At 54.7% G+C, this 24,469-nt stretch overlaps 1 protein-coding gene across 1 annotated transcript; it reads right to left on the reverse strand.

The window, feature by feature from the left end:
• EDN3 (endothelin 3) lies at nt 1-22,958 on the reverse strand. Its single transcript, XM_047770739.1, has 5 exons — nt 22,543-22,958; nt 21,653-21,923; nt 4,761-4,934; nt 3,605-3,685; nt 1-1,607 (listed from the first exon to the last, which is right to left on the reverse strand). The coding sequence occupies exons 1-5, from the start codon at nt 22,592-22,594 to the stop codon at nt 1,571-1,573; spliced, it is 615 nt and encodes a 204-aa protein (XP_047626695.1). The 5' UTR covers nt 22,595-22,958; the 3' UTR covers nt 1-1,570.
• Between the last annotated feature and the right edge of the window lie 1,511 nt (nt 22,959-24,469).

Raw genomic sequence — 24,469 nt, forward strand, 5'->3', positions numbered from 1 at the left:
TTTTACACTTTTTTTTTGTTTGTTTATTATGCATTTGACAGTTAGGTACCTTCTGAGTGTTAGCACAAGGAATGAATTTCTCTATGAGATATCATCTTGGCACAAAGCCAAACAGTGCCTATGCATTTAAAAACCGTCGTTATAGCTCTAAGGAATATGAGTTGGGCTTCAGAACACAATTTAAAATCGCTCTGTGTACCGGGGCTTGGCTGTGAACCCATCCACCTAGAGGAGCTGACGTAGAGAACAGGTGCACAATAAATAATGGCTCCTCTGAACCGGACACCATCCTGCTGGCACATCAGTCCCTTCCACTTCCTGTGAGAGACAGTGACTTTTATACCCATAATAACAGGGAATGCGCATCCAGAAATCAGCATTTACTCAAGGCCAGCACCCAGGCATTCGCCACCACATCACCGCGTGGCCGTTCGCTCAAAGGCCGGTTCTTATCTCTCTGCCGTGGGGGAGGGCGGGGAGGGGTACTCTCCCCACGCCCGAGGATGACTAAACACCGCATCTTCTTCAGATGCTCAGTCATCTCAGCGTGGCAGTTAGAGCACGGCTGAAAGCGATGGCAAACTGTCAGGCGCTACAGCTCCCAGTCGTTGCCAATTAGATCGACAAATAGAAATTTACACAATTTACCAAGCGATTGTGTTTGCGGCTTATGTTGAAGCCGTTCCCCCAAAGAGCCACCTTTCTTTGGGAAAACAAATATCGCCCTAGTCACCTTGAGCTGGGGCTGCCTGTGCAGTGGCTTCCAGGGACCAAGGTCTACGGTCATCTGGTTGCCGCTCTGCAAAGGGCGATCTCCGCCACGCATCGCATCCCGGGAGCCACACGCACAGATCAATTTCCTCCTTTTTTCTCATTGAAAACATCAAGGTTACCTCTTTCTTTCCTTTTTTTGTTTTTTTGTTTGTTTGTTTGTTTTTTGAGATCCATTCTTCTCGTGGGTACCAAGCACAGCGGACAATTTCTGTCCAAATCCTCTACGCTTCAAATTCATCAACTCCTGTGTGGCTACAAAGGGCGTCTAATGTTGAGGCCGGTGGCCCCGCTGGAACACACCCCACACCTGCCCTTTGGGAGGGCCCGGATGTCAGCGTGCTCTCGGCGCCGTCTGCTGCTTCTGTCTCAAGACGGACACGGGTTGACATTTGCAAAGAGTTAGCTTGAAGTCCACTTGTGCTGGGAGAGAATGGCTTTGCGACGTGCCCTAGCTCTCCCCAAACAATTTCCTGCAGGAAACCGGAGCCCTGGGCGGCGGCGGGCCCCAGGGCACAGCTGGGATCGTTTTACCCATTAGGGAAACCAGGGTCTCCGGATGGGGCCGGCCTGGGGGAAGGGCTGTACTGTTCAGGGAGGCCCCTTCCAGTGGCTTTTCTCCCCCAGGCAAAACGCATTCCTTGTCCTCAAAGAGGTGGAAACGTGAACCGTGGTGGGGCCGGGACTGAGGCCTTCCTGCTGCAGGGCCTTCTCCCAGAGGCTCCCTAAAGGCCGAGCAAGGCGGGCAGGCAGCATGCGGGGGAGGCCGCTGCCTGGGCAGGCGTTTGATGGGGGAGGTCTAAAGCCTCCTGGCTTTGTCTGTCCTTGACTTCAACCTACCTCGGAAAAGGGGGGCAAAGAGAAAAAGCGGTCTGTTACGAGCCGTTCTGGCTGCGGGAGGAGACGACTCCCCGCCCCATCTCCAGGCCCCGTGTTCCCTGTTGGGAACCGAACCTCCTCGCCCCCGTGCTCCTCGGCGATTTCAGAGCCTGCCACCCACCTGGGGAGGTGTGACTACAATCCCGCTGGCAGATGCAGCCGCGGGGAGCTCTCCCACGGCCTGGTCCCAATGCTGACTGTCACAAGCTCGGGACAGAGGCAGCTTCCACTGCGAATGTGACCCCGGGAATGACTGAGTCTTGCAGGAAAGGAGGGATTGTGGCTTATAGGCAAAGGCGTCTTCTTCCCAATAAAGCTTCTTACAGTAAAGCTTTTTACAGGCGTCGTAAAGACAGAGAAGAACCACCTTTCCAGGCTCCAGGGGGACACCCGTGGCACTGTTCTCATCTTCTGAACATGTGACAGAACACTAACCACAGCAGCGACAATAACTGGTGCCTTTCCTGTGTAGGCCTCTCCTGTGTTAGTGGAACACGCCCAGTACGTTCCTACCACAGGGCCTTTGCACGTCCCCTTCCCCAGCCTGACGCCTCCTTCCCACCCTCACCCCTCTGACTCACCCCTCCCCACTTCCTCCAGGTCTTTTTACATTTTCCTTTTTAGGGGCGCACCTGCGGCATATGGAAGTTCCCAGGCTAGGGGTCCCATCTGAGCTAGAGCTCATGGCATCACCAGATCCTCAACCCACTGAGCAGGGCCAGGGATCGAACCCGCATCCTCATGGAAACTGGTAGGGTTCTTTACCTGCTGAACCACAGCAGGAACTCCTCCTCCAGGTCTTTATGCCAATGTCACCTCTCACCCAAACCACGACCACTCCTAACACTTTCCACTCCCAGCCTGCTCCCTGCTCTCCTCCGCATGCCCTCCTCTGTGCTTGAAGCATTTGTTTGCTATCTGCTTCCCCCGCCCGGAGATGCCAGGAAGGCCTGATTCCCTGTGGTGGTCCCAGCATGTAGGATGGTGCCTCGCATATCACGTGTGCTTACGCGTGGTTCCCACAGGCGTGCGTGAATAAAGGACCCGATGCAGGGACGCTTTGGACCCCATCCCTTCTTGCTGAGCGGGGTTTGGAGTGAGGGAGCCGGAAAGAGGAAGCCGGACGGGGAGGCAAAGCTAGGCCCAGCCGCAGCCTGACTCCCGCCTCCTGGGGTCTCTCTGTGCTGCTCAGCCCTCCTCCTCCCTTTGCACTTGGTCATGGGTGCTGACAGATCCCTCTCCAGGCCACTCGAAGCGATCTGCCACCAATTTGGAAAGCCTCCCGTATACCAAGCAGGATTTCATCTTCCCTTGATCCGGCCCTGCAGGAACTCAAACCCCCTCCAGGCCATGATTATGAAGAGAAATTAGCATCCCATTGCAGATGTGTGGGCAACTCATTAAGAACCATTTGATTAGAATGACAAACCCGGTTTTGGCGGCTGGAAGCCCTCAGGCTTGTACAAAAAGGACAGGCGGGTTAAAGAAAAAGTCATAAAATGCACTGGAGGACTGGGAGGGCCTGAGGCCCAGCTGCCGGAATTCACCTCGGACCAGAATCCGCAGCTAAAAAGCAGAAATGGTTCTTTTTCTGAAGACTATGTGTTGCTATGGGAGCAGAGGGGAAACGTGGGCCCCCGTAGCTGAGCCTGTGGGGGGCTCTGAGCAGCAGTGGTTGGGGAGCTTTGTCCAGGCTGCCCAGTGAAATCCAGGCCCTGTCATTGCTGCTCGAAAGCTGCAGGGGACGCGCAGGGGTCGGGCCCCACGACGCAGGGCGGGCTGTCCCCAGCTCAGGCTGCACTGTCCCCCAGGGCGCTCTGCCTGCCAGAAGTCCGCTGCCTGTGGATGCCCCTCGTGCGCCACAAGGTCCCCGTCAGCTGCCCACACAGACCAGATGTTGCCCCACACATCCTCCGGGACCCCAAAGGGACAGCGACTCAGAAAGCGGTTTCACCTTCTCGGATGCAGGCCTCCAGTGGCCCCACCGGCTGGCTTTCCTGCTTCTTTGTCAGGGGTTTCTGGCGTCCTGGAAGCCCTGCGGGGAGAGAGCCGGCTTGAATGAATCAACTCGCATCTCCCCGTGGCACTTTTCCCGTGTCCAGTTACCACTTCTCTTCCCCCGGCCAGGACCGCGTCTTCGCACAGCTTCTGAAGGCTGAGCACCCAGTGGGTGGACTCCCACCAAGGTCCAGCCTCTGCCCACACGACTCAGTAATTCATGGGGTGTTAGGCAGCCAAGAAGGAAAATTTTCTAGACAGCAGCCCCCGGCCCCTGGATGCCACGCACGTGCTGCGTTGCCACCCCCTCTGCTTCTGCGCCTCTGGCACCTGCTTGGGAAGCCCCTGGAGGGCCCACCCCACCACCCAAGGCTCTGGCTGGGGCTTCACAGAGCAGCTCTGCCTGGCGGGCTTGATGAGTCCTGGCCCAAAGTAAAGAACGAGCCGAAGAAAACCCATTATAAACCAACCGAAAGGGCCACCACAGGTTGAACCTGGGGTCTGCTCAGTTACTGCGTCTACACTGAACCCAAAGCTTCCCTCCTGCACTTAAAACAGATTACAGGGTCTCAAAGCCGGGGGCCTGGGAGGTCACCAAGTAAGACGATGAGCAGCGTAAGTGAATGGACACTGTAGGTCCCCCTCAAACATGAATGGCCCTCACTCAGTTCCAGCCTATCTGGCCAAGACTGAATGTGGGCTGGTGAGACCAGATGGTCCCATGTGCTATTTTTGAAGAAGCTAAAAATATACATTTGGTGGGGGGGGGGGTGAAGGGTGGTAATTCTTCAATTTCTTAAGTGTTGGCAACTCATTCAGATTTTGGCAAATCGCTGTGCAGTCCAGAAGAAATGCATCTGGAGACCAGACACGGCCGTGGCCACGTTGTGGGTGAAGTTCTGAAAGGCAGCGAGGGGGACAGGGACACCGCTGCAGCGAGGGGGCTGGGACACCGCTATAGTGCACCCCCCGCAGTCCTCCAGAATCCGAGGGCCCACGCCCCCTCTGTCTGAAGCCCCCGCCCTCCCCACCTGCTGGACCTCAACCGGGGAGCCCTGCTGCACCCAGGGCCATGGGTCTCGGGAACTGTGGAAGCCAGGGAGGGGTCATACCCGCGGGCAGCCAGGGTCCGGGTGCAGAAGTACACGCAGGCTCTGTCCTGGCTCTCTGCACAGGCGCAGCGCAGGGTCCCCCTCGACGGCTGAGAGCTCTGCGGGGACGGCCCAGCTGACCTCCTGCCCCGGACGTTGCCTCTGTGGTTGGACAGTCCGTAGGGCACAGTCCGTCTGCAAAGGACAGAGCGACGTCAGGGCCACGTCTGGACAAGATGCCCCAGCCTCCCTGCCCATGGGTGTAGAGCTGGCCAGGCGGTGGGCGGGGTGGACACAGATGGTGCAACCATATCCCAGGAGCTGTGTCCATCCCCCGCAACTCAAGCCTGGGCCTTGGGAAGCCTCTGGAGTGAACCGGTCACCCCCGCTGCCCCCTAACCCCCAGACAGCACACTGGGACCACAGGGGTGGAAAGATGGGGAGGCCCTGGGGGATGAGGTCCCCGCACCCCCTCAGCAGCCAGCCTCTGGGCACGTGTGTGTGCGTCTTCAGCCTTTTCTAGACCCAAGTAAGCCTCTTGGCCTGGGTCCTCCCAGCAAGTTCTATGTCTGCTTGCTGCACCCAAAGCCCTGCCCTGGACATTCCGGCTGACCCGAAGGCTGGCGCCAGTCTTTGTCCTTGAGCCAGCAGCGCCTGGGCCTGGTCATCCATACCAGTAAGACACTCTCCGACCCCGCAGCCCAAGGCCAGCTCGGGCTCCCACCCCGCCTGCCACCGCATTCTTGGAGCGCCTCAGTTCGCAGTCTGTGCTGATGAGAATCCGGCAAATCCCATTACGGCCACATTAGGGACGCATCCCGGTCTCTGAACACGGCTTCCTCAAAGACACCAACACCAGAGGAACCCTCGGTGCCCCGTGAGACAGCGCGGGGGACAGAACTGGCCTTGGGAAACGTCTTCTTTGGGAAGAAAAAAAAAAAAGGAATCTGAAACAGTTTACCCCTTTCGTTTATGGTTGGAGCTGGGAGAGGGGTGATGGTGTCCCGTGGAACAACACGTGCTTAAATCTGTTTCTCATGCTCGTGCGCATCCAAACCAGAGCTCTCCAGAGATGGGAGCTCACGGCTAGGCAGTTCCGCGGAAAAAACCTTCAAAGCAGATGCTTACTTCATGAGCGCTATTCGGTAGGATTTGGGGGACAACTTACTAATAACTAAAGGAAACGCATTGGCCAAAAGTTGCTTTTCCAATAGGTCTTGGTTTTCCTGCCGGTCCTCAGATTAACCACCTTGGTTTCTGGGAGCCCCATGGAATACCCCAACCATCCAGCACGAAGGGGGTTCTCACACTCTCTGTTTCCAAAATAACATCCAATTGAATTTACTTTAATTCAAAACACATGTCACGGAGCCTTTCGGGGTGGTGAGGGCAAAGCAGGGGGTGCCCTACAGTGACCTGATGCTTGGAACGCACTTCCTCCCTGCCGTGCCGGGCTGGGGGCCGAAGGAGCCGAGAACAGACCGCCCTCCCCCCTTCTCTTCCCCCTCCCCCCCATCCACGTGAGTTGAGGACCGGCCTCCTGTGGGTTCCCTGGACCCAGGCAGGCCCAGGGCTGAGTCGTCTATGCGCAAAGGCCAGAGAAAGCAAGCAGGGCCCAGTCCCACCCTGAGCTGAAGCTCTGCTAAAACCCCGTCTTTGCTCAGGAATGGGAAACGGGGGTGGGGTGAGGTGGCCAAACAATGCAGACATTGTGGAGAGGCAGGACTGGGTCAAGGTATAGATTTTCAGGACGAGGGCCACATTAAATCTTAGGTGTTGACATTTAACCCAGTCCCCCACTTCTTGGTGAAAATTACACACAAGGAGTAATAACCAAGCCTCGCATTTTTCCGTCAACTGCAAGGCCTCCAATTTTGGAACTGCTGTCAGCTGGTGAGGCACGTGTGTGTGCAGAGGCACTGAACTTCGCAAAGATGCTCTAATGTGTTTTAAATGAGGAAAAGGAGACACAGTATTTGTCGATAGGGAAACAAAAGCTAAACTTCCCCAACAGCCTAGTGGGAGGAGCTTGTATGCAAATGAGCCCTTGCAGCTTTCCAAGAACTTTTGTGGATGCAGGGAAACCCCTGCTCCCAGCCCTGGGTGTCCAAGGTGTGTGTGTGTTTTTCTTTTTCTTTCTTTCTTTCTTTCTTTTTGGGGCCGCACCTGCGGCATATGGACGTTCCCAGGCTAGGGGCCAGCCTAACGGCACAGCCACAGTAACTCGGGATCCAAGCCGCACCTGCAACTTACACCCCAGCTCATGGTAATGCCAGATCCTTAACCCACTGAGCAGGGCCAGGGATGGAACCTGCGTCCTCATGGATACTAGCAGAGTTCATTACCACTGAGCCACAGCAGGAACTCCGAAACGTCAAGGTTTTGAATCAATCTGATAAGCACTTAAACAAAAGAGTTCTGTCCTCCTACCAGAACAAATATATCTTCAAAAGACCTTAGAGGTTGGGGTTTGAATTGAGGATTCTGGGGTTCCTTGGAGTTCTGTGTTGGAACATGGCAGCACAAGGAGATCTGGCACCTTCCCTTCCATACTGCTCCATTCCACATGTACCCCAAGCTCCATCTGCCCCTCTCCTGCAAGCACCTGCCCCCTGGCTACCCTGTAGGCCTTGGCAGCTGTGCCAGATCCCTGTTCTGTCTGCAGGTGTCAGACCCTGCGAGTGGACTCGGGGCATCTATGAGGGTAGGGGATTCTAGGATCCTGAATACCTGGATCGTGGTCCAGAAGAAGGAGTATATGGCTTTCGGTCCCACAGACTCCTTGCAGCGGGGTGGGAGATACAGCCGGAGAAGGGTCCGAGGTACCCTCTACCCCACAGGGCCCAGGGCAGGGGTCTTTCTTGCACAGGTTTAAGAGTGGATACAAAGTCCTCAAGAAGAGAAAGGGGGGCCGCTTCTTTTGCACCTGCCACAGACCTAGCACCAGGCTGAGCAAATGAAGACTATTCATTGAGCAACTGGTTGTAGATTTGAGATAAACTAGTCCAGCAAGTTTGAACTCTCTCCAACCCTAAAAAGTTCAATAACCACAAAATCCATTACAAAGAATTTCCAACATTTGCCAAGCATCCACTATATCTGGGCATACCTGGTTTTATTACGCTTCACAGATATTATGGATTTTACAAATGGAAGCTTTGTGACAACCTTGTCAGATGATGATGAGCCAGCATGTTTTAGCAATAGAGTATTTCTTAAAGAAGGTACATTTTTTTTCAGACAGAACGCTAACATGTACTCAATAGACTAGAGTATAGCATCAATATAACTTTTATACAGACTGGGAAACCACAAAATTCGTGTGACTCGCTTTATTGCGATTTTTACTTTGTGAAGGTGATCTGGAACTGAATCTTCAGTATTTTCAAGGCCTGGTATTATTCTAAGTATGACAGGGATGCAGAAGGCCTTCAGGTGTTCACATGCTACTAGTATAAAAAAACAGCTCAGGAGTTTCCGTCATGGTGCAATAGAAATGAATCTGATTTAGGAACCATGAGGTTGTGGGTTCGATCCCTGGCCTCACTCAGTAGGTTAAGGATCCCGCCTAACCCTGAGGTGTGGCATAGGTGGTAGACGCGGCTCAGATCTGGCATTGCTGTGACTGTGGTGTAGGCCGGCAGCTGTAGCTCCAATTAGACCCCTAGCCTGGAACCTCCATATGCCAAGGGTGCAGCCCTAAAAAGCAAAAAAAAAGAAAAAGAAAACAGCACAGGTACAGGAAACTTTACAAGCCAATACATACAGGTATATGCAAGGTACACAGAGCACAGAGAGAGGCTGCCTGGTGATCCCATTGCTACGTTGTAAAGCACTTACATGATGGTCACTCCACCTGCTCCACAGTTTCCCAATCTCCGAAAGGGCTGGCGGACGGACCGAATGACACACCGGACTATGTGGAAAATACCTAGCAGAGAGCTCCTAGTGGTAAATTAATGTTGCTGCTGTCGATAGTTTTTTGGTCTGGGAATTCAAGAGAGTGGTGCCAGGCAGAAAAACCCCACCCACCACGTCTGCACTTGAGATGTGTGACTAAGCAGTAAAGACGGGTGAGAAGGAACCAGAGCATCACATGACACAGCAATGCGGTTCTTTGCATAGGCTTCCTTTTGGCTGGTCCAGCATCCTACACTATCTGCCCAACACGCACTTCATGTCTCAGGTGTCTCGGTGCCCTTACCATTTATTGAAAGTTTCTTCAACAGTGAACTGGATGGAACTATGAAGATAGTTAAATCAGCTGGTAACTTAGACTCGCACACCATCTGACCTGTGGTTTAGCCTACTGTCCTACAGTAGGGCTTAGAGGATGCAATGCTTTATCAGAGCAGGGAGCCCTTCCACCTGCTAGTGTTCCAGTTACAACACAGGGCTTCAAACAAAAAAGAAGCAGTTGATAAGATCAGTCTAAATGCTCTTGGACATAACAAAACACCCCAAAACATTCACATAGGCAATATTTAGGGTTGTGTGTCTTTGTATAAAAAGTCCTCAACACATGTCTCAGGACATGCATCATCGGGTCAGTGATGGAGATGCCGGAGTCGTGTTTATCACAGCCTTTCTTATTTACCACTTCCTCCTGAATATCATGTAAAAAGGTTGCTAAACAGCAAACTTTTGAATCCCTGTATTCATTCTTCACCTGCAGCATCACACTGGATACACTCTACTTCCCTCTACAAGACGTTTCTAATAAGAAAAGTTGAATTTTTCTTCCAAGAGTCTAAGTCTAACGTCACCTCCTCATAAAGGAATCAACATGCTCCATCCTTCTCATCGGGAAACTGGCTTCCATCCCTGAAGTTAAAGGTGGCAGACAGATATTCACAAAGGCCAGCCAGAAGCAGCAAAAGGAACCTCACTGGCCAAGTTCTAAATTCTCAGGAAAGTTTATCAAACTGTCCTTGAAAACTCAGCTGTCCCTTTGTTTGTTTGTTTGTTTGTTTCACCATTGCATACTGCTCAATAAATATTTGCTGAGTGGTTTTGGATGTACAGACACTGGACTAGGCTCTAGGTGAACATGCGTGAATAGGACGGTTTTAATCTAGTACAGGGTTAGTAAAAGGGCATTTTTGTGGGCTTCACCCAGTCAAAAGAAGGGGCTTTTTTTTTTAATCTGAAAATTTCACATAAACATCCCAATTTCCAGCTTCTCTTGGATAACTGGCCATTATACTAACACCAACCCCGTGCTCTACACGGAGGTCAACGTCTGAGCCAAGCAAGACCCTCAGAGCCTGGCTCGAGCCCTCCGTTTTGCTCCGGTCCCTGCCCCTCCCAGGCATTTTCCACCTGTGCTTCTCTGCTTGCTTTCATTACCTGTCTGGCCCTCATGGGCATCTCAGTTTACAACCCCTGGTCTAGTGACTTGTCCTGTAAGCAAAGCCAGACAGGTCATGTGACACCGTGCCAAAATTAGGACCTGATGCTATTTTTACAAATATAGTTGTTGTTTTCAATGCAAAAAGCCCATGTTCTAGCTGCGTGTGTCCCCAACAAACAACATTCTCATTTCACAATCAGAATGTTGCTGCTCCATGCCCCCTGGTTCACATTTTTCCTTCTAAAACGGGAGAGCGGAGACAGCATCGCCTTTGGGCCCAGGGGACACGTGTTACCGAGACGTCCCTCGGCCGAGAGGAAGAGGAACAACTGTTTCCCGGGGGCAGACAGGCGGGGGCAGCCCCCAGCTGCCCGGCACCAGCGGTCACTAGATCCTGCCCCCCACCACTCCCCAGAGAGTCGACATCTAGACTCCAACAGGTTCTCTAACCAGGGCTCGATTGCAGATTTTATGAAATTCTTTCCTTAGAAGGCCCCGGTCCGTTGCCTCAAAGCTTCAAGATATCGCCTTGGAAAAGGAGGAAAGTGTGGGTCATCCCCATTTACCGTCTTTGTAATCTTCACTCGCAAGAACTGCGAGCTAGGAACTCTATTCTAAGAGTAAGACTGGGTAAAGTAAAAACGAGAAGCAGCTGAATATTCAAAGGCCAACAGACTTCAACAAACATCTGGTGGCCTCCCCGCTCCCAGCCTCCACTTTGTGCAAAGAGACGAGGGGGACCACCAGCTCAGGGGAGCCAGATGGATGCAGGCTGTATTTGTCTCCTGGGATCCAGTCTCTCAGCTTGCCCTTGGGGAAGCACCCTTTCCCTTGTTGTGTGACGTCTTCGCAAGACGGTCAATCATTCTGCCTCGCCTGCCCCAGCCTCAGGACTCAGGTGACCCAAGCTGGCCCATCACACCCTCTCGCTCCTGAGACACCTGGGCAAAGAAGTTCAAGCAAAGCTACTCAAGCTCAGCAAATACTCCGGAGCTGCTCCTTTCCAGGTGGCCCCTTTGTGCCTGGTCCATTTGATCTTGCCCTGGGACCCCGGTCTGGCCTGGGACCCCTCCTTTCTGAGCCTGATGCTGTTTCTCCTTCCCCCACCCCCAATCTGTGGGCTACCCAGTGCCTTTCCAACAAACCCCTATGCTGTGTTAGCTGCACTAGGTTTCTGTTGCTGGCCACCAGAGACCTCTAGCTGACCCTGAAACTCACTTTCTCGAGATGGATGCAGCCATGATCTCTTGGGTTTAAGAGAAAGACACAAAGTCTCCGCAGCTGCCAAGGACGAGCAGAGACTGTCTTCACTGCATCAAACACAAAAGGATGTGCTCTGAGTCAGGACAAAACCCAGCAAAGGAAGCTGGCCGGAGCCCTTTCTTGCCAGGTGTGCGCACTGGGAAATGTTTGGTTTGGACCACACTGTCCTCTGGGCAGGTGGAAGCAAGCATATGGCCCCACGATGCTCAGAGCCCGGCTTGGACACTTGGTTGACCACCTCGGAAGTCTTTTCCTTCAGCAAATGCAGTCCTTGTCCACTCGTCACATGCTTGCAAGAGCCTGCTTGGGACAGGCCTCGTGCCAGACCACCACTGGGTGCCCTTCTAACCTCCGGGAAAGAAAACAGCCAGGAAATGCAGCTCCTCAGTGACCTTGTTATACAAGCAGACACACACACACACACACACACACACACACACACACACACTCTCTTTCTGGTTCTAAAGAATAGGACACAAACTTCATGCTCACAAACCACGTCCAGTGAACTACTGCAGAAAATCCCCACGTCCCTAAATGGGAAGACTCCACAGGAGATTGCTCCTCTCTCACCCACCAGTGGACAAAGTCTTCCCACAGCCTCAGAAATGATCAGTGACCCCACAGTATTTAAAAATATCAAAAATGTAAGCCATGTGCTAGGGGTTGGTGGTTAACTTTTATTTTTTTTAAAGACATCCTCTCCTTCAAAAAGAAAAGAAACCACACACACACAATTTTTGGGTTTATCCAAGACCTGGCTGCTGGGGAATTTTATCAGAATTATAAACATTTTCAAAGAGAAGGTGGACCCCCACCAGTCAGACTCAAGATCAGAGGGTGTTTCCACACCTGTGCTGCAGGTGTGCCTTCCCTCTGTTCCCTGGGGCGGGGGCGGGGGGGGGGATCCCGCAACAGCTGGTCTCTGTCCAGCTAGAATCACTGATTGACTCTGCCTGGTCACCTTGACACCTGGGCCAGCACCTGCAGTGTCCGGCTCAGAGCAGGTGCCCAATAATGCCTCAACAGCTCATTAATAAACATCTGCTAAATGAAGGAAAGATGGCGGGAAGGAGGCAGAGAGTGGCCCCTGCTTCTAGGCCATGCCCCAAATCTCAGATGCACAGGCCTCTTGGCTAGTTCTTGCTTTTCCTCTCTCCTTGACCTCCATTAGCCTGTCTTGGAGGTTCTCCTAGAGGGAAGGGGGTCTCTACATCACTTGAAGTGGGAAGAGCACGTCTTGATGGTCACTCCTGCAGGTGCGTCATAGACAAAACCAGAGGCTTCCCTGGGCTGGCAGACCCGGGCTTCCAGTCCAAATGGAAGACCAACGCCCCAAGAGGCTCTCAGTAAGCAGCTTCTCTCTGGGGTTTCGGAATGAAAGGGCTGGGTCTCTGGAAGGGCTGTCCAGCTCCAACTTCCACCGAGAGACCCCCAAAGGCGGTCACAGTCCTTGAGCCTCTCTGAACCACATCAGTGCCAGAGCAGGACCTGGCCTTTCTCTCCAGGAAGAAAACCCAGTGAAATGTGGGGTCTCTCCCCAAAGACTAGGACTCTTTCCCATCCACCTGCCCTAGACATGAGCTTAAAAGCCACAGACTATATCATGCCATCAGCTCCTGGACCAAACACCTCCCCTCATCAGAGGCACACGGGCTCCAAAGGAAGGCTATTTGGGGGAAGCGTTGGGGTCCAAGCAAGGGAGACCCACACAAAGACCCTTCTCTGCTTGTTGTGTGGGATAGCTTTTCCAAGAGTTACGGCTCAAAAAAAAAAGAAAGGAAAAAAGTTACGGCAACAAACGCTTACAAAGTGTGGGAAATGAAGCCATCTATGGAGTCGGACAGATTCGCTGCCACCCGACACTGGTACAACCCCAAGGCATGCACGTGAGTTAGGCTAGAGTCTCCCTCCCCCACCCTCCAGAGACCCTAACTAATTCCAGGTCGGATGTAGGCATATGCGTAAACCCACGTCTGTCTGGTGCAGCCCCATTATAACTTTAGGCAAAGCTGCAGACAGATGTGGCTCAAAATAGTTTCCAGCAGTGGAAACAGAGGGGTAAAACAGGAGCAGGTATTTTTTTTTTTAAGGATGGGGGGGCATGTGTAGAAGGATTAAAAAGTTTTTTTAAAAAACAGCACAGACACCACGACACCTCCCTTTGAAATAACCTCAGAGAATAAGGGGAGACACCCTTGCTGATTTTCAGGGGATTCCACCTGAAGGATAGAAAATCTTCCTGAACAAAGGCATACTCGCCATCACAGCAAAAATAAGACACTCATTTGCTTCCTAACCTAATTGCCTGCAAGGATTAGAGTTACAGGCTTTATCCCCAAACGAGAACCCCGGCTGGGATTAGGGCGAGAGGGTGAGACAAGCCAGACAAGCAGAGGGTCGGATCCTGTCTCTATTGAAAATGTCAACACTTGGTTGATTATGACATTTTTGCACTAATTTTGATCTTAAAAAAAAAAAAATACTGGAGAGTTCCCACTGTGGCTCAGTGGTAACAAATCGGCTAGTATCCATGAGGATGTGGGTTCAATCCCTGGCCCCACTCAGTGGGTTAAGAATCCAGCATTGCCATGAACTGTGGTATAGGTTGCAGACATGGCTCAGATCTGATGTTGCTGTGGCTGTGGTGTAGGCCAGTGGCTACAGCTCCGATTTGACCCCTAGTCTGGGAACCTCCAGATGCCATGTGGGTGTGGCCCTAAAAAGAAAAAAAAAAAAAAATACTGGGAGTTCCCACTCTGGTGCAATGGGCTCGGCGGCCTCTCTGGAGTCCTGGGACACAGCTTCAAGCCCTAGCCTAGCACAGTGGGTTAAAGGATCCGGTGTTGCCGCAGCTGCAGAGTAAGTAGGTGGAAAGCGTAGGTTGGATCGGGTTCTTGGCTGGGGAACTCCATATGCCACGGGATGACCAAAAAAGAAAAGAAAAGAAATCATGAATCCACTTAAAACACTTAATAAACACTCCAATTTTAAAAAATAAAATAAAACAAAATAAAATAAACATACTGCATTAACTTGTATTTAATTTTTTGGCATCCTCTTCCAGTTTTTGCTCCAAAGAGTATGTCCTAAACCTCAGCTTATTCTCACTCCTGCAGGAGACCCGCGGGAATCAGAAGTATAAAACCCAGGAAGGCCATGCATACCTCTGCCCCCTCGCTGACTTGCTTCTGACTTTTGTCAAAGCCGTTTGCCCCTCCCCAAGCCACTGGCCGTTCGTGCCACCACTGAGAAAGGAAGGACCACAACCCCTTGGGCACACGGGCCTTTGAGCCTCCGTCTCAGGGACTCAGGAATCTGTTTCTGCTTTTTAAATGACTGGGCCAGCAGGCCCGGGCTCGCTGGCCGCCTGGTTCTAGAATTACTGTTTATGAAGTCCATAAAAGAAGGCCTGTGCCTTCAGGCCTGTGAGCCCGGCCAAGTTCTCCAAGTCTCTTCTGAGACTTCGAGCTGGCACGGGTGCCCTGTGCTGCTGGCCATTCCTGGGAAATGGTGGGTGAGCAGGGGTTTAGAAGCCGCCCAGACTGTGTCTGGACCCACAGCTCGTCCACGTGGTGGCCACTGTCTGGATTTATTTTTCTTCTAAATCAAATTGGGTTCTATCCCAAATCGGGGGAAAGTATGTGTGTGTGTGTCCCGTTTTAAGGAGTCTCTGTCACGCCTGGAACGAGGCTTGGGATGACACCCTATGTTACACAGTTGACCTATTTGCTCTGCGCTCCAGAGCTGAGTGGCGGTTCCCAGGGACCACCTGAGGGTAGAAAGGGGCTCCAGGCAGAGCACCCCCCGCCCCCCCGCACCCCGGATCCAGAGCGGGATAGAAAGCTGCAGTTACAAAAGCCCTGTGAGTTCCGACCCAGCTGTGAGGCCCCCTTAAGGAAAGGAGTGTTTGCTTCCCAGCTTCCTTTGTTTTAAATTCTTGCAGGAATAAACCACACCAGAGATGTCAGAGCCTTTCATCTGCCTTCAGATTTAAGGCCAAGTTCCTAGCAGCCACATCTCTTTCATCCAGCAGAAATCCAAACGCTCCCTCCGGGGTCGCACAAGGTCACGACCTCTTTGTACCAAGTTTTCTTGATGCGGCTCAAGTTGCCTTCCAGCCTCCCGTCCCTCTCAACTAGCCAGGCTCGAGCTGCATTTCAACTAACCCATCTTGGCCCCTGGACATGGAGCTCACCTTCTCCCACCCATTCTAGGGGAGAAAAGGGGACTTTTGGGCCAAATGAACCCCAACAGGAAGGTTACCTTGCCTGAACCGACCTTGCCAACAAACTCTGAAATTTAGCCCCAAGGTCTTCAAATTGCAAAGACACATCTTGCCATGAAATGTTCTCAGAGCCAGAGCTACGCAAACTCAAACTGGGGGTGGAAACGCGGGCTAGATTTCTGGGGCGGGCGGGGTGGGGGGGTGCTGGTTATGCGGGAGGGAGAAAACCCAATCCATCAGAACCCTGGGCTCAAGATCACTTCCAGTCTGGCTGATGCCATCTTCCATCTCCTTATTATTACTTTTTTTATTGTATTATTTTTCCTTTTTCTTTTTCTAGGCACCCACGGCATATGGCAGTTCCCTGGGCCAGGGGTGGAATCCAAGCCACAGCTGTGACCTGTGCCACAGCTGCAGTGATGTTGGATCCTTCACCTATCACGCTAGGCTGGGGATCGAACCTACACGTCCACATAGACAAGAGGGATCGTTAATGCGCTGCACCACAGCGGGAACTCAAACGTGTCCTTATCTATTTACTCTTTTTTGTAAACAGGTTCCATAATATTTCCTGGGATGCCTTCCAGGTGACCCGCCCGGGGTCCTGGGTGACACTGGCAGTGACTGCCAGGCAGGCATTATGTTTACTCTGTGGACTCGCCTTTGCCAAGATTTCATCGTTGAACAAAAAGGCTCGACACAGATTGTTCAAATGATCCTGAAATGCCAGACCTCCACCACCCCCACCCCCAACGCAGCAGAGGGAGCCCCAGGGCGGGGCCTTCCGAGAACACCAGGCCCCAGGCCCCAAACATCCCAGTTATGTACCAGGCGAGGGGGACCGTCATCCAACCAAGCACAAGAAAGGAGGGACTGAAAAGAGCCCAGGGCACCACATGCAATCACTGGGGACAGAACACGAGGAAGCTAACGTGAGAAAAAAAAAATGTATCTATGGACGACTGGGTCCCTTTGCTGTACAGCAGAAATTGACAGAACATTGTAAATCAACTCTAATAAAAATTTTTTTTAAAAAAGGGAGGGGTTGAGAGGGCGGGGCCAGAGCTCATCAAGCCTGGAACAACCTTTGGCCACCAGAGTTCTTATCAAGCTGTTTATCAGCAGCACAGCCAGCCAGCCACACCTTTTTCCAGGGCCTGTCAACCTTATGCAAATCGAAGGCAAACAGACTACCCACCAAGGGCCGTGGTGGGGGCAGGGGGGGTGGGGGGTGGGTACTGGGGTACCAGGGTGTGGGTGCCTCAGCGTTACTGCAGAAGGCTGGGCAAAACCACGCTCGGAGGGTCCGAGGAAGCCGACCACAGCAGGTCTTCAACTCTCCGGTCATGGGCATCTGCAGCCCCAGAAGGGCCTCAGCAGGCAGGGCACCCCGAGGCTGATGCCTCCCCGAGGCTGAGCAGTTATCCATCTGTCCTGTCTCTGACACACTGTCCACTAGAGTCCAGGCACCGCGCCAAGACTGTCCCTCGCACTTTCTCACGCCCTCCTCACCCATCTTTACACACAGGAGTCACGGTCAACACCTGTGTGCCCATCATCATCTGCATGACCTTGACCGCGGCGGAAAAGCCATCCCTCAGCCTCATGGGTCAGCTGACTGTTCGAGGAGTCCCTGAAATCCCACAGTGGGTGACAGCTGGCTCCACCCACCAGAGGCTGGGTACCAGCTCCATCCTTTCCTCTGGGATGTTCTCAAACTTAAAACGCCCTTCCTGGAGACGGGCTGGCACGCCTCTCTTCAACAACACAGGGAAAAGAGGAATCTGCTGAAGGGCTGCCCTTTGGTGTGGTGGCATTCGTTAAACTCCCTCTTTAAATGCTTTGTTCTTATTATTTTGACTCTGCTTCTTTGGGGAGGAAAGGTCCTCAAGACAGACGCCGTTCCCGCTGGCTGAGTCAGGGTGACCAGGCTGGTCATCCTGTTGGGTCACCATCCTAGGGCCCCACCGATGTCCGCACCTTACACAGGGTACCGGGAGAGAGTGGGCACCGCCCCAGGCCATGCGGCGAGTCAGAACCAGGACACAGGGCAGGGCTCCTGGGCCTGGAGTCTTCCCACAAGATGATCAGAGTCGTGATTCCAGGCTCCTGTGCTATTCTTTCCACAAAGACATTCCTCCTTGTCAGCCCATGTGACTCAGGTTTTTGTTGGGAAACAGGGTCACCGCGTCACAATGCCACCTTCATCACACCCTCGGAGGGATCAACAGACGGCACGTTCCTTCAGTTCTCAGGGACAGACAAAGTGGGGAGGAACGAAGTGGGGCTCCTTGCTGGGGGCCCTGAAGCTCCGTTGGCCGTCAGAGGGTAGATGGTCTCACTCTGCAGCCAGGGGTACTATGGCAGGGGTGGGGGGTGGGGGGGCTGCCCCACTGTGGGGTAGGATTAGAACGGAGAGCCCAGTGATGGCTAATTTGATGGGTCACCTTGGCTGGGCCATGGTACCCAGATATCTGACCAAATGCCAGTCTAGATGTTGCTAGGAAGGTATCTTTCAAATGCCGTTAGCGTTGACATCAGCAGATGCTGAGTAAAGCAGAGTGCCCGCCCCAAGGTGGGTGGGCCTCATCTAATCAGTTGAAGGCCTTGACAGAGAGGAATGAGGGGCCCTGAGGAAAAAGGGAATTCTGCCTCCAGACTGCCTAAACTCGTGTGTGTGTTGTGTGTGTGCACACATACATATCTACACACACACACACACACACACACACACACACACACACACACGCGTTAGTTCCACCTCTGGAGACCCTGACAGACACAGTCCCCCACCATGTCCCAGGACACTCCTGTTCTTGACATTCTCTCATGGAAAACAGCCCCAAGTGCACAGGGAGGGGAGCACGTGGCGGTATCCGTCCCTCCTTCTCGTGTTATCTTAGTCTCGGCAAATCTTCCATGACCATAAGCTGGGATGTGTTTTTCTCTGATGTTTTGTTCTTGTTTTTGTTGGCAACAGTGGAGTTGCTGGGGGGAGGGGCCAAGGAAAGCCATGGAAATCTCTCCTGCTGTGGATTAGCTGCCGTCTCAGCCGCCTCCCTGGGGGCAAGAAGGACAGCTGCCCAGGATGCGTCTGGTTCACCCCTCTCTGGGGTCCTGAGTTTTCTGGAGGATACAATGGAAGCTAAGGGCAACAGTCCCCCAAAAACCCACATCCCCGCACACATCACAGGGAGGTAGGACCTCGGGAGCATCCACGCACCCTGGGACAGGACTCCTCGGTGGGAGGAGACCGCGGACAGAACCGCAGAACCGCAGGGACAGCAAAGACAAGGGCCTCACCAGACATCGCCGGCATTACCGAGAGTCACTCCGTGCTGGGTGCGGACCAAGCTCAGGTCCAGAAGAACTAAGAAGGAGGACGCGGGAAAACCCGAGGACTCAGCCCTCATCCCTGAAAGATGCCTCTGGATGTGGCCGGTCTCTTGAGCCTCACGCAGACGCTAACTTTCCACACGAGATGCAGTAACTCTCAGCATCCCCCCTGGCGCTCTGGGTCCTTGAACGCGTCCCAGGTGACCCTTCTCAAAGAATATGCCTGCAACTCTGCCAGCGTCCTTTCCTGATACGGGGCATGGTTGCACCTGCTCTGTGCAACCAAAGGGGGGGTAGAAGGAGAGACACCAAAAGCTGAAAATCACCCCAAATTTAAGACTCTGGATTTAGGCACGAGGACCCAGACTCCCACGGGTTCCCAGCACAGCCAGGTGTGGGGACTGGATGCAAATCACACCCTAGAGAAGTTTTGAGAGACCAAGAGCACCTGCTAAAGAAGAGGGGGTGACAGCTAAGGGTGGGTTTCAGAACCTGGAAAAGTCCCTTCAGCTCCATCCAGCAATTGCTCCAAAGATCCAAGTCGCTTAGAGCCCATTTCCACCTTTTGCGATCGTGTCCAAGATGCTACAAAGATGGTCAACAGTTCTGTGTACCTATCAGCAGACAGTTTTAGGAGGGAAGAAAAGAAAGAGGGAAGGAGGGACGAGTAGAGGGGGGAAAGAAAGGAACAGAGACAGACCATCAGGGAAGGTCTTCGGGATAAAAGTGACATCACTCAGTCTGACTTCGAGTCTGGCTACTCTCATTTGTGTTTCCCGGGTAGCTCACGGGACTCCCAAACACCAGATTTACTCCTTTTCCTCCAGTGTTTAAAATGAATCAGGGTCAGGGAAGAGGGGAAGAGGTAAATCAAACTGGGGGGTGGGGGGGGGGCACGTCAGCGAGCTCCCTGTCCCTGAAAAAGTCAAAGACAGCCTGGAATTATGAGGCAGGATTCCCACCCCATCTCAGAGCTTTTGTCTTGCCTCTCGGATGCAGTTTGGGCAATCGCCTCTCCTCGGCCAGTGCCTGAGGCTTGGAACAGGCAGAGAAGGAAGGTCATCTCCAAATATCCCCTCTCTCCTTCCTCCCCCCACCCGTCGGTCCCTAATTCGCTTGGCTTTCCTTTTTTCTCCTTCTAGACCCACAGCCTGGGATTCCTGCCAGGGCGAGACTCTTTCGGCCGTCCACTGCCTCGGGTCCTGGGTTGTGTGGCGCTCATGTGGTCAGATGACAGTGCCAGGAGGATGAGAAGCAGAAAGTGACAGGTGTCAGGCTGAGGAGGGCTCTCGGGGAAGGTGACCCGGATCCCTACCCGAGAACAGAGAACAATCGATGGCGGCCGGTCCAGGAGTCCCTCCCCAGCACACAGCATTTCTCCTATCTGGCACCATCCTCCCTGCTGCCAGCTGGCCGCATGTGTAGGAGCCGATCGGACGCTGCCCGCAAGCACACTGTGGCATCAGGGCCAGCTCCACGTGGTGGGGCCCAGGAGGATATGCCAATGTGGCGCCCCCTGCTTCAAAAAGTATTAAGCATTTCGGGACAGCAAAAATGCAGCCCTAAACCACGAGGGTCCTTCTGAGCCAGGACCCTGTGCAAGTGTCCAGGCTCCCGGGAGGAGCCAGCCCTCTCTGCCAGGCTCCCACAATGGGGTGAGTTTCCAGATCTCCCCCCAATGTACGGAAGGGACTCGGGACCTGATCTGAAAGACGCAGGACCCCTCAGGTTCACCATCCTTGGCACCTCATCCTCAAGGTGCCAGTCAGACAAGGTCAGGACGTGCGGGTCATCAAGATGCCACCCAGGGTGGATCAAGGGAGCTCCAAACACAGCGGCAAAGTTGCCTTTCCTGGCCAAGGGCTCTGGGAAGGCCAAGAATCCCTAGAAGGCTGCGCGCAGGATGCCCACAAGATCCCATGAGCACCTAGAGACAGCTGGCCCAAAGTCCCAGATTTTAGGGCCCAAGATGGCAAAGCCCAAAGGCTGGTGACCTGAGAGCAAGGTCAGGCCCTCTTCAAGAATGACGTTACTGCAGAAGGGGTTCCACGGCCTCGGGAGAGGGTTGGCTCTACAGCAAAGAGACCCCAAGACTAACTCAGGTGGCCCTGAGGGTCCTGAAGGAAGAGAGAGCTTCAGGACCCAAGGGGAGAAGGGGAGCCGACTGGGACAGGGGCAGTGGGCAGCAGTGGGCACCAGGCACCAGCCTGAGGAGGACCCGGTGGCTCTCTGCCCCAGGAGGTAAGGAGCCTGGAGCCCATGGACTCTCACCCCGACCAAGGCTCCACAGGCCCAGCCAAGCCCACCCCTGCCCTCCTGAGACAGCAGGCTGCTTTCAAGGAATGTGAAACTCCTGGACCCTGGCAGGGTCAGGAGGCGGGCCGGGCCCTGGGCCTCTGGGGCAGGAGCTAATTGTCAGGGCTTCTTCTGTCCAAGGTGGGCTTCTCAGGTGTCTAATCCCTCTGGCCGGCCTACGTCCCTTGGAGGGAGGGCTCGCTCTCCACCAGATAAGAAACTCTGGGATTGGGTTTCTCCCGGGCCAGGCCCTCAAAGGAGCTGTGGGGGTCCCTCCGTGGACCTGTAGTCCCGACCTGGGCTGGCAAGAGAGCCTCGCAAGGGCTGAAGGCGGTGCCAGGAAGACTCCAGGCAGACGGGGCTGGGGGGCGCCCAGGACCCCTTGGAGCCCCCAGGCTGCCTGTCCCCGCCCCCCACCCCTGCCCTGAGCTGACTCACTCAGGAGTGTTGATCCAGATGATGTCCAGGTGGCAATAATAGACACACTCCTTGTCCTTGTAGGTGAAACACGTACAGCGCCGGGCTCGGTAGTGCACAGGGGCCCCCTTGGCAGCCAGCTCCCCAAATGGACCTGGTTCCTGCTCCTGCCCAGAGCTTCTGGGGCTTGGACCCCGCGTTGCCACCATGGCCATGGTCTCCTTGGTTGCAGAGGGGGCCCGGGGTACGCCGCTCCTGCCAGCGTCCCCAGGCTGGGGACGAGGCACCGGTCCTGCAGGAGGCAGATAGAGGGGCTCCTGAGCTCTTGAGGGTACAGGCTTCTGACCCCACCATCCTCCACACGCTAGCGGGGGGAGGGGAACAGCCAAGCTTTCAGCACAGTTTGCAAGCCAGTGGCGCGTTCTGTCAAGTCCCCAAGCTATGCCCAACGTTCGGAAAAGTCTATGAAGCTGTGTGCAGTTGCTGGAGTGTGCCAGTGACCTGCGCCCTCTGTGACTGGCTGGGGAGCTGTTCTCTCTTCCTCTGCACCGTGCAAGCTATTTGCACTCACTGAAAACTTGCGAGCCTTGTGCAGGCTTTTGGAAAACTTTGCAACCATTTTGCATCGTTTCTGAACAGTTCGCAAACTTTCTGAAAACTCCCCGACTTCATGAAAAATTGCCCAAGCTGGCCGCGGGTCTCCAGCCTGCGTGTGGGCTGCAACCTCCCGAGCCGGCGGGGTGGTCTGTGCCCTCAGCTTCTGGCCCCCAGGCCGGCCCCCAGGCCGGCCCCCAGGCGCCTGCAGGGGTGGCGGGCCCAGGCCGGAGGCCGCTCCCCGCAAGGCACTCTTCTCCGCGCCCCCGCCCCGGGGTCCTTTTGTGTGCGAGCCGCGCGCCGCCCCACCCGCTTACCTGCGGCGGAGGTCACTGTGAGCCCGAAAAGGAACCACAGCCTCAGCTCCATGAACCCGGATCGGACGCGAGAGCAGCGGAGGACAGACGCCTGTGGCCGCCAAAGAGCGCCGGGCACAGCTGGCCTCGCCCTCCGGCTGGGGGGAGGGCGGTTCGAGGCCGGCCGCTGGCTCGCTGCGTCCCGGGCTGCGGCCAGGAGTTGGCTGCGACGGTCACAAACTTCAGAGCGCACTGCCCATCCCTGCGCAGCGCTGGCCCGCTGTGGGCTCGCGCTTTCTGGCTCCCGCACCACCCCCCTCGCCTCCCCGCCCCCCAGGGAGGCTGGAGCTGCCTCGCGGGGCCTTTGAACCCGGGGCGCACGGGGGTCGCCTCCCAGGCGCGGGGGAGCGCAGCGACCCGCGCGCACCCAGCACGGCGAGGGGTGGGGGCGGCGCGCAGGGCCGGGGGCGGTGGGGGGCGGGGGGGGGAGCGGGGGCCGGGACAGCTGCCGGAAGGCCGCGCGCGCGCGCACACACACACACACACACACACACATGCACACACGCACACGCGCGCACTCGCGTTCACGCCCCGACCCCGCTGTCCGGGGACCTGCAGCCCCCAAGCCCGGAGCGGCGGGAGAGAGAAAAGGCGATGGATCTTTTATCTCAGGGGCTCCAGGAAAACAGCGTTTGTGGCTTCACCTGATGACACCTTACCCTGGCACAGACCTGCCTGCCAGGCCCTGGGCGTACTTTACACTCGTGACTCACGGCCCCCGGCAGCGTCTCCCGGCCTCTCCCAGGAGCTCAGAGTTGGTGGGTGTGGGCAGCGCTCAGGTGCAAAGTCAACCAAGAAGTAGGGTTAGCGGTCCTGGGGTGTCCTCGACAGGTCCACGGCTCCTTGCACAAGGCGGTGGCTTCCGTGGGAGGCAGCTTCCTCTTCCAGTCGTGGTCTTCCGAGCCCCCCTGCGGAAGGCTCTCCCGCTCACCTGAGACCTGTCTCCTGCACTGAGCCGCCTGGAAGAGGGGGTTGATTTTGATTAACTTTGTTGTTTCCAGCACCTCTGGGCTGAGAACTTTGCCTGGGCCCAGAGGGAGCACTCCAGAAAGATCTGCAGATGGATGGGTGGAGGCACGAATGAATGCTTCCCAGGGACTGCTGACCTCTGAGCACACCGAGAAGCCCTGAGAGCCCCTCCCTGACCAGAGGGAAGAGCAGCAGTGCTCCAGGTGGCTTCGGGCAGTCCCCTCTCAGCCGCTGCCCACCCCATCCGCTTGGACTGGATTAGAGTGGCTTTTCCTGGGAACCCCCAAGGTGTCAGGAAGTCACAGGACACACAGAGGATGATAACAGGCCTGAGGCCTTGGCTTCACTCCTCACGTCTCAGGGCACTGGTGAGGACTTAAACACGTCTGCCAGTCCTTTGACTTTCCTCCCACAAAAAAAGAAGCCGTTAGCCTGAATGACCTACTTCAAGAAGAAGGAGAAGAGAGCAGCAGACGTGACATGCATGCCTTCTGAGGCGAAGTCATAAAAGGTGGCACAGTTGCCACGTGGCTCTCTTTTGGGATCCTCGCCCTCTGAATACAGCCACCATGCAGGGAGGAAGCCCGAGCCAGCCCACGTGAACTGCTGGAGAAGAACTGAGGCCTCACAGCCCCCAGCCCATGCCCACCACTGTATGAATGAATGAGCTTTGAGGTGATGGGAGCCCCCCAGCCCCAAAGACTTCCAACTGAGGACTAGCCGCCACGCTTGACCCACAGGGCCCAGGAGCGTAACAAAGGGGTGTTCCACACCCCTCTGTTTGGGGTAATTTGTCACGGAGCTGCAGTAACTAGAAAAGCACCCAAGCCCCCAGAATGGAGCTGATGCTTAAATTTCTCCCTCACCCTCATCGCCCTTCCATGCTACCTAGTCCCTGAGTCCAAGTCGAGGAGTGGAG

The sequence above is a fragment of the Phacochoerus africanus genome, chromosome 3, assembly GCF_016906955.1.
Source record: "Phacochoerus africanus isolate WHEZ1 chromosome 3, ROS_Pafr_v1, whole genome shotgun sequence".
NCBI classification, from domain to species: Eukaryota; Metazoa; Chordata; class Mammalia; order Artiodactyla; family Suidae; genus Phacochoerus; species Phacochoerus africanus.

Excerpts from the sequence above, each read along its gene's own strand:
- EDN3 (XM_047770739.1), bottom strand. The coding sequence starts at position 22,594 with ATGGAGCTGAGGCTGTGGTTCCTTTTCGGGCTCACAGTGACCTCCGCC. Across the intron at positions 4,935-21,652 it reads ATCTGGATCAACACTCCTGA|ACGGACTGTGCCCTACGGAC; the intron begins GTGAGTCAGCTC and ends TGTCCTTTGCAG. Across the intron at positions 3,686-4,760 it reads CGGACCCTGGCTGCCCGCGG|GGCTTCCAGGACGCCAGAAA; the intron begins GTATGACCCCTC and ends CTCTCCCCGCAG.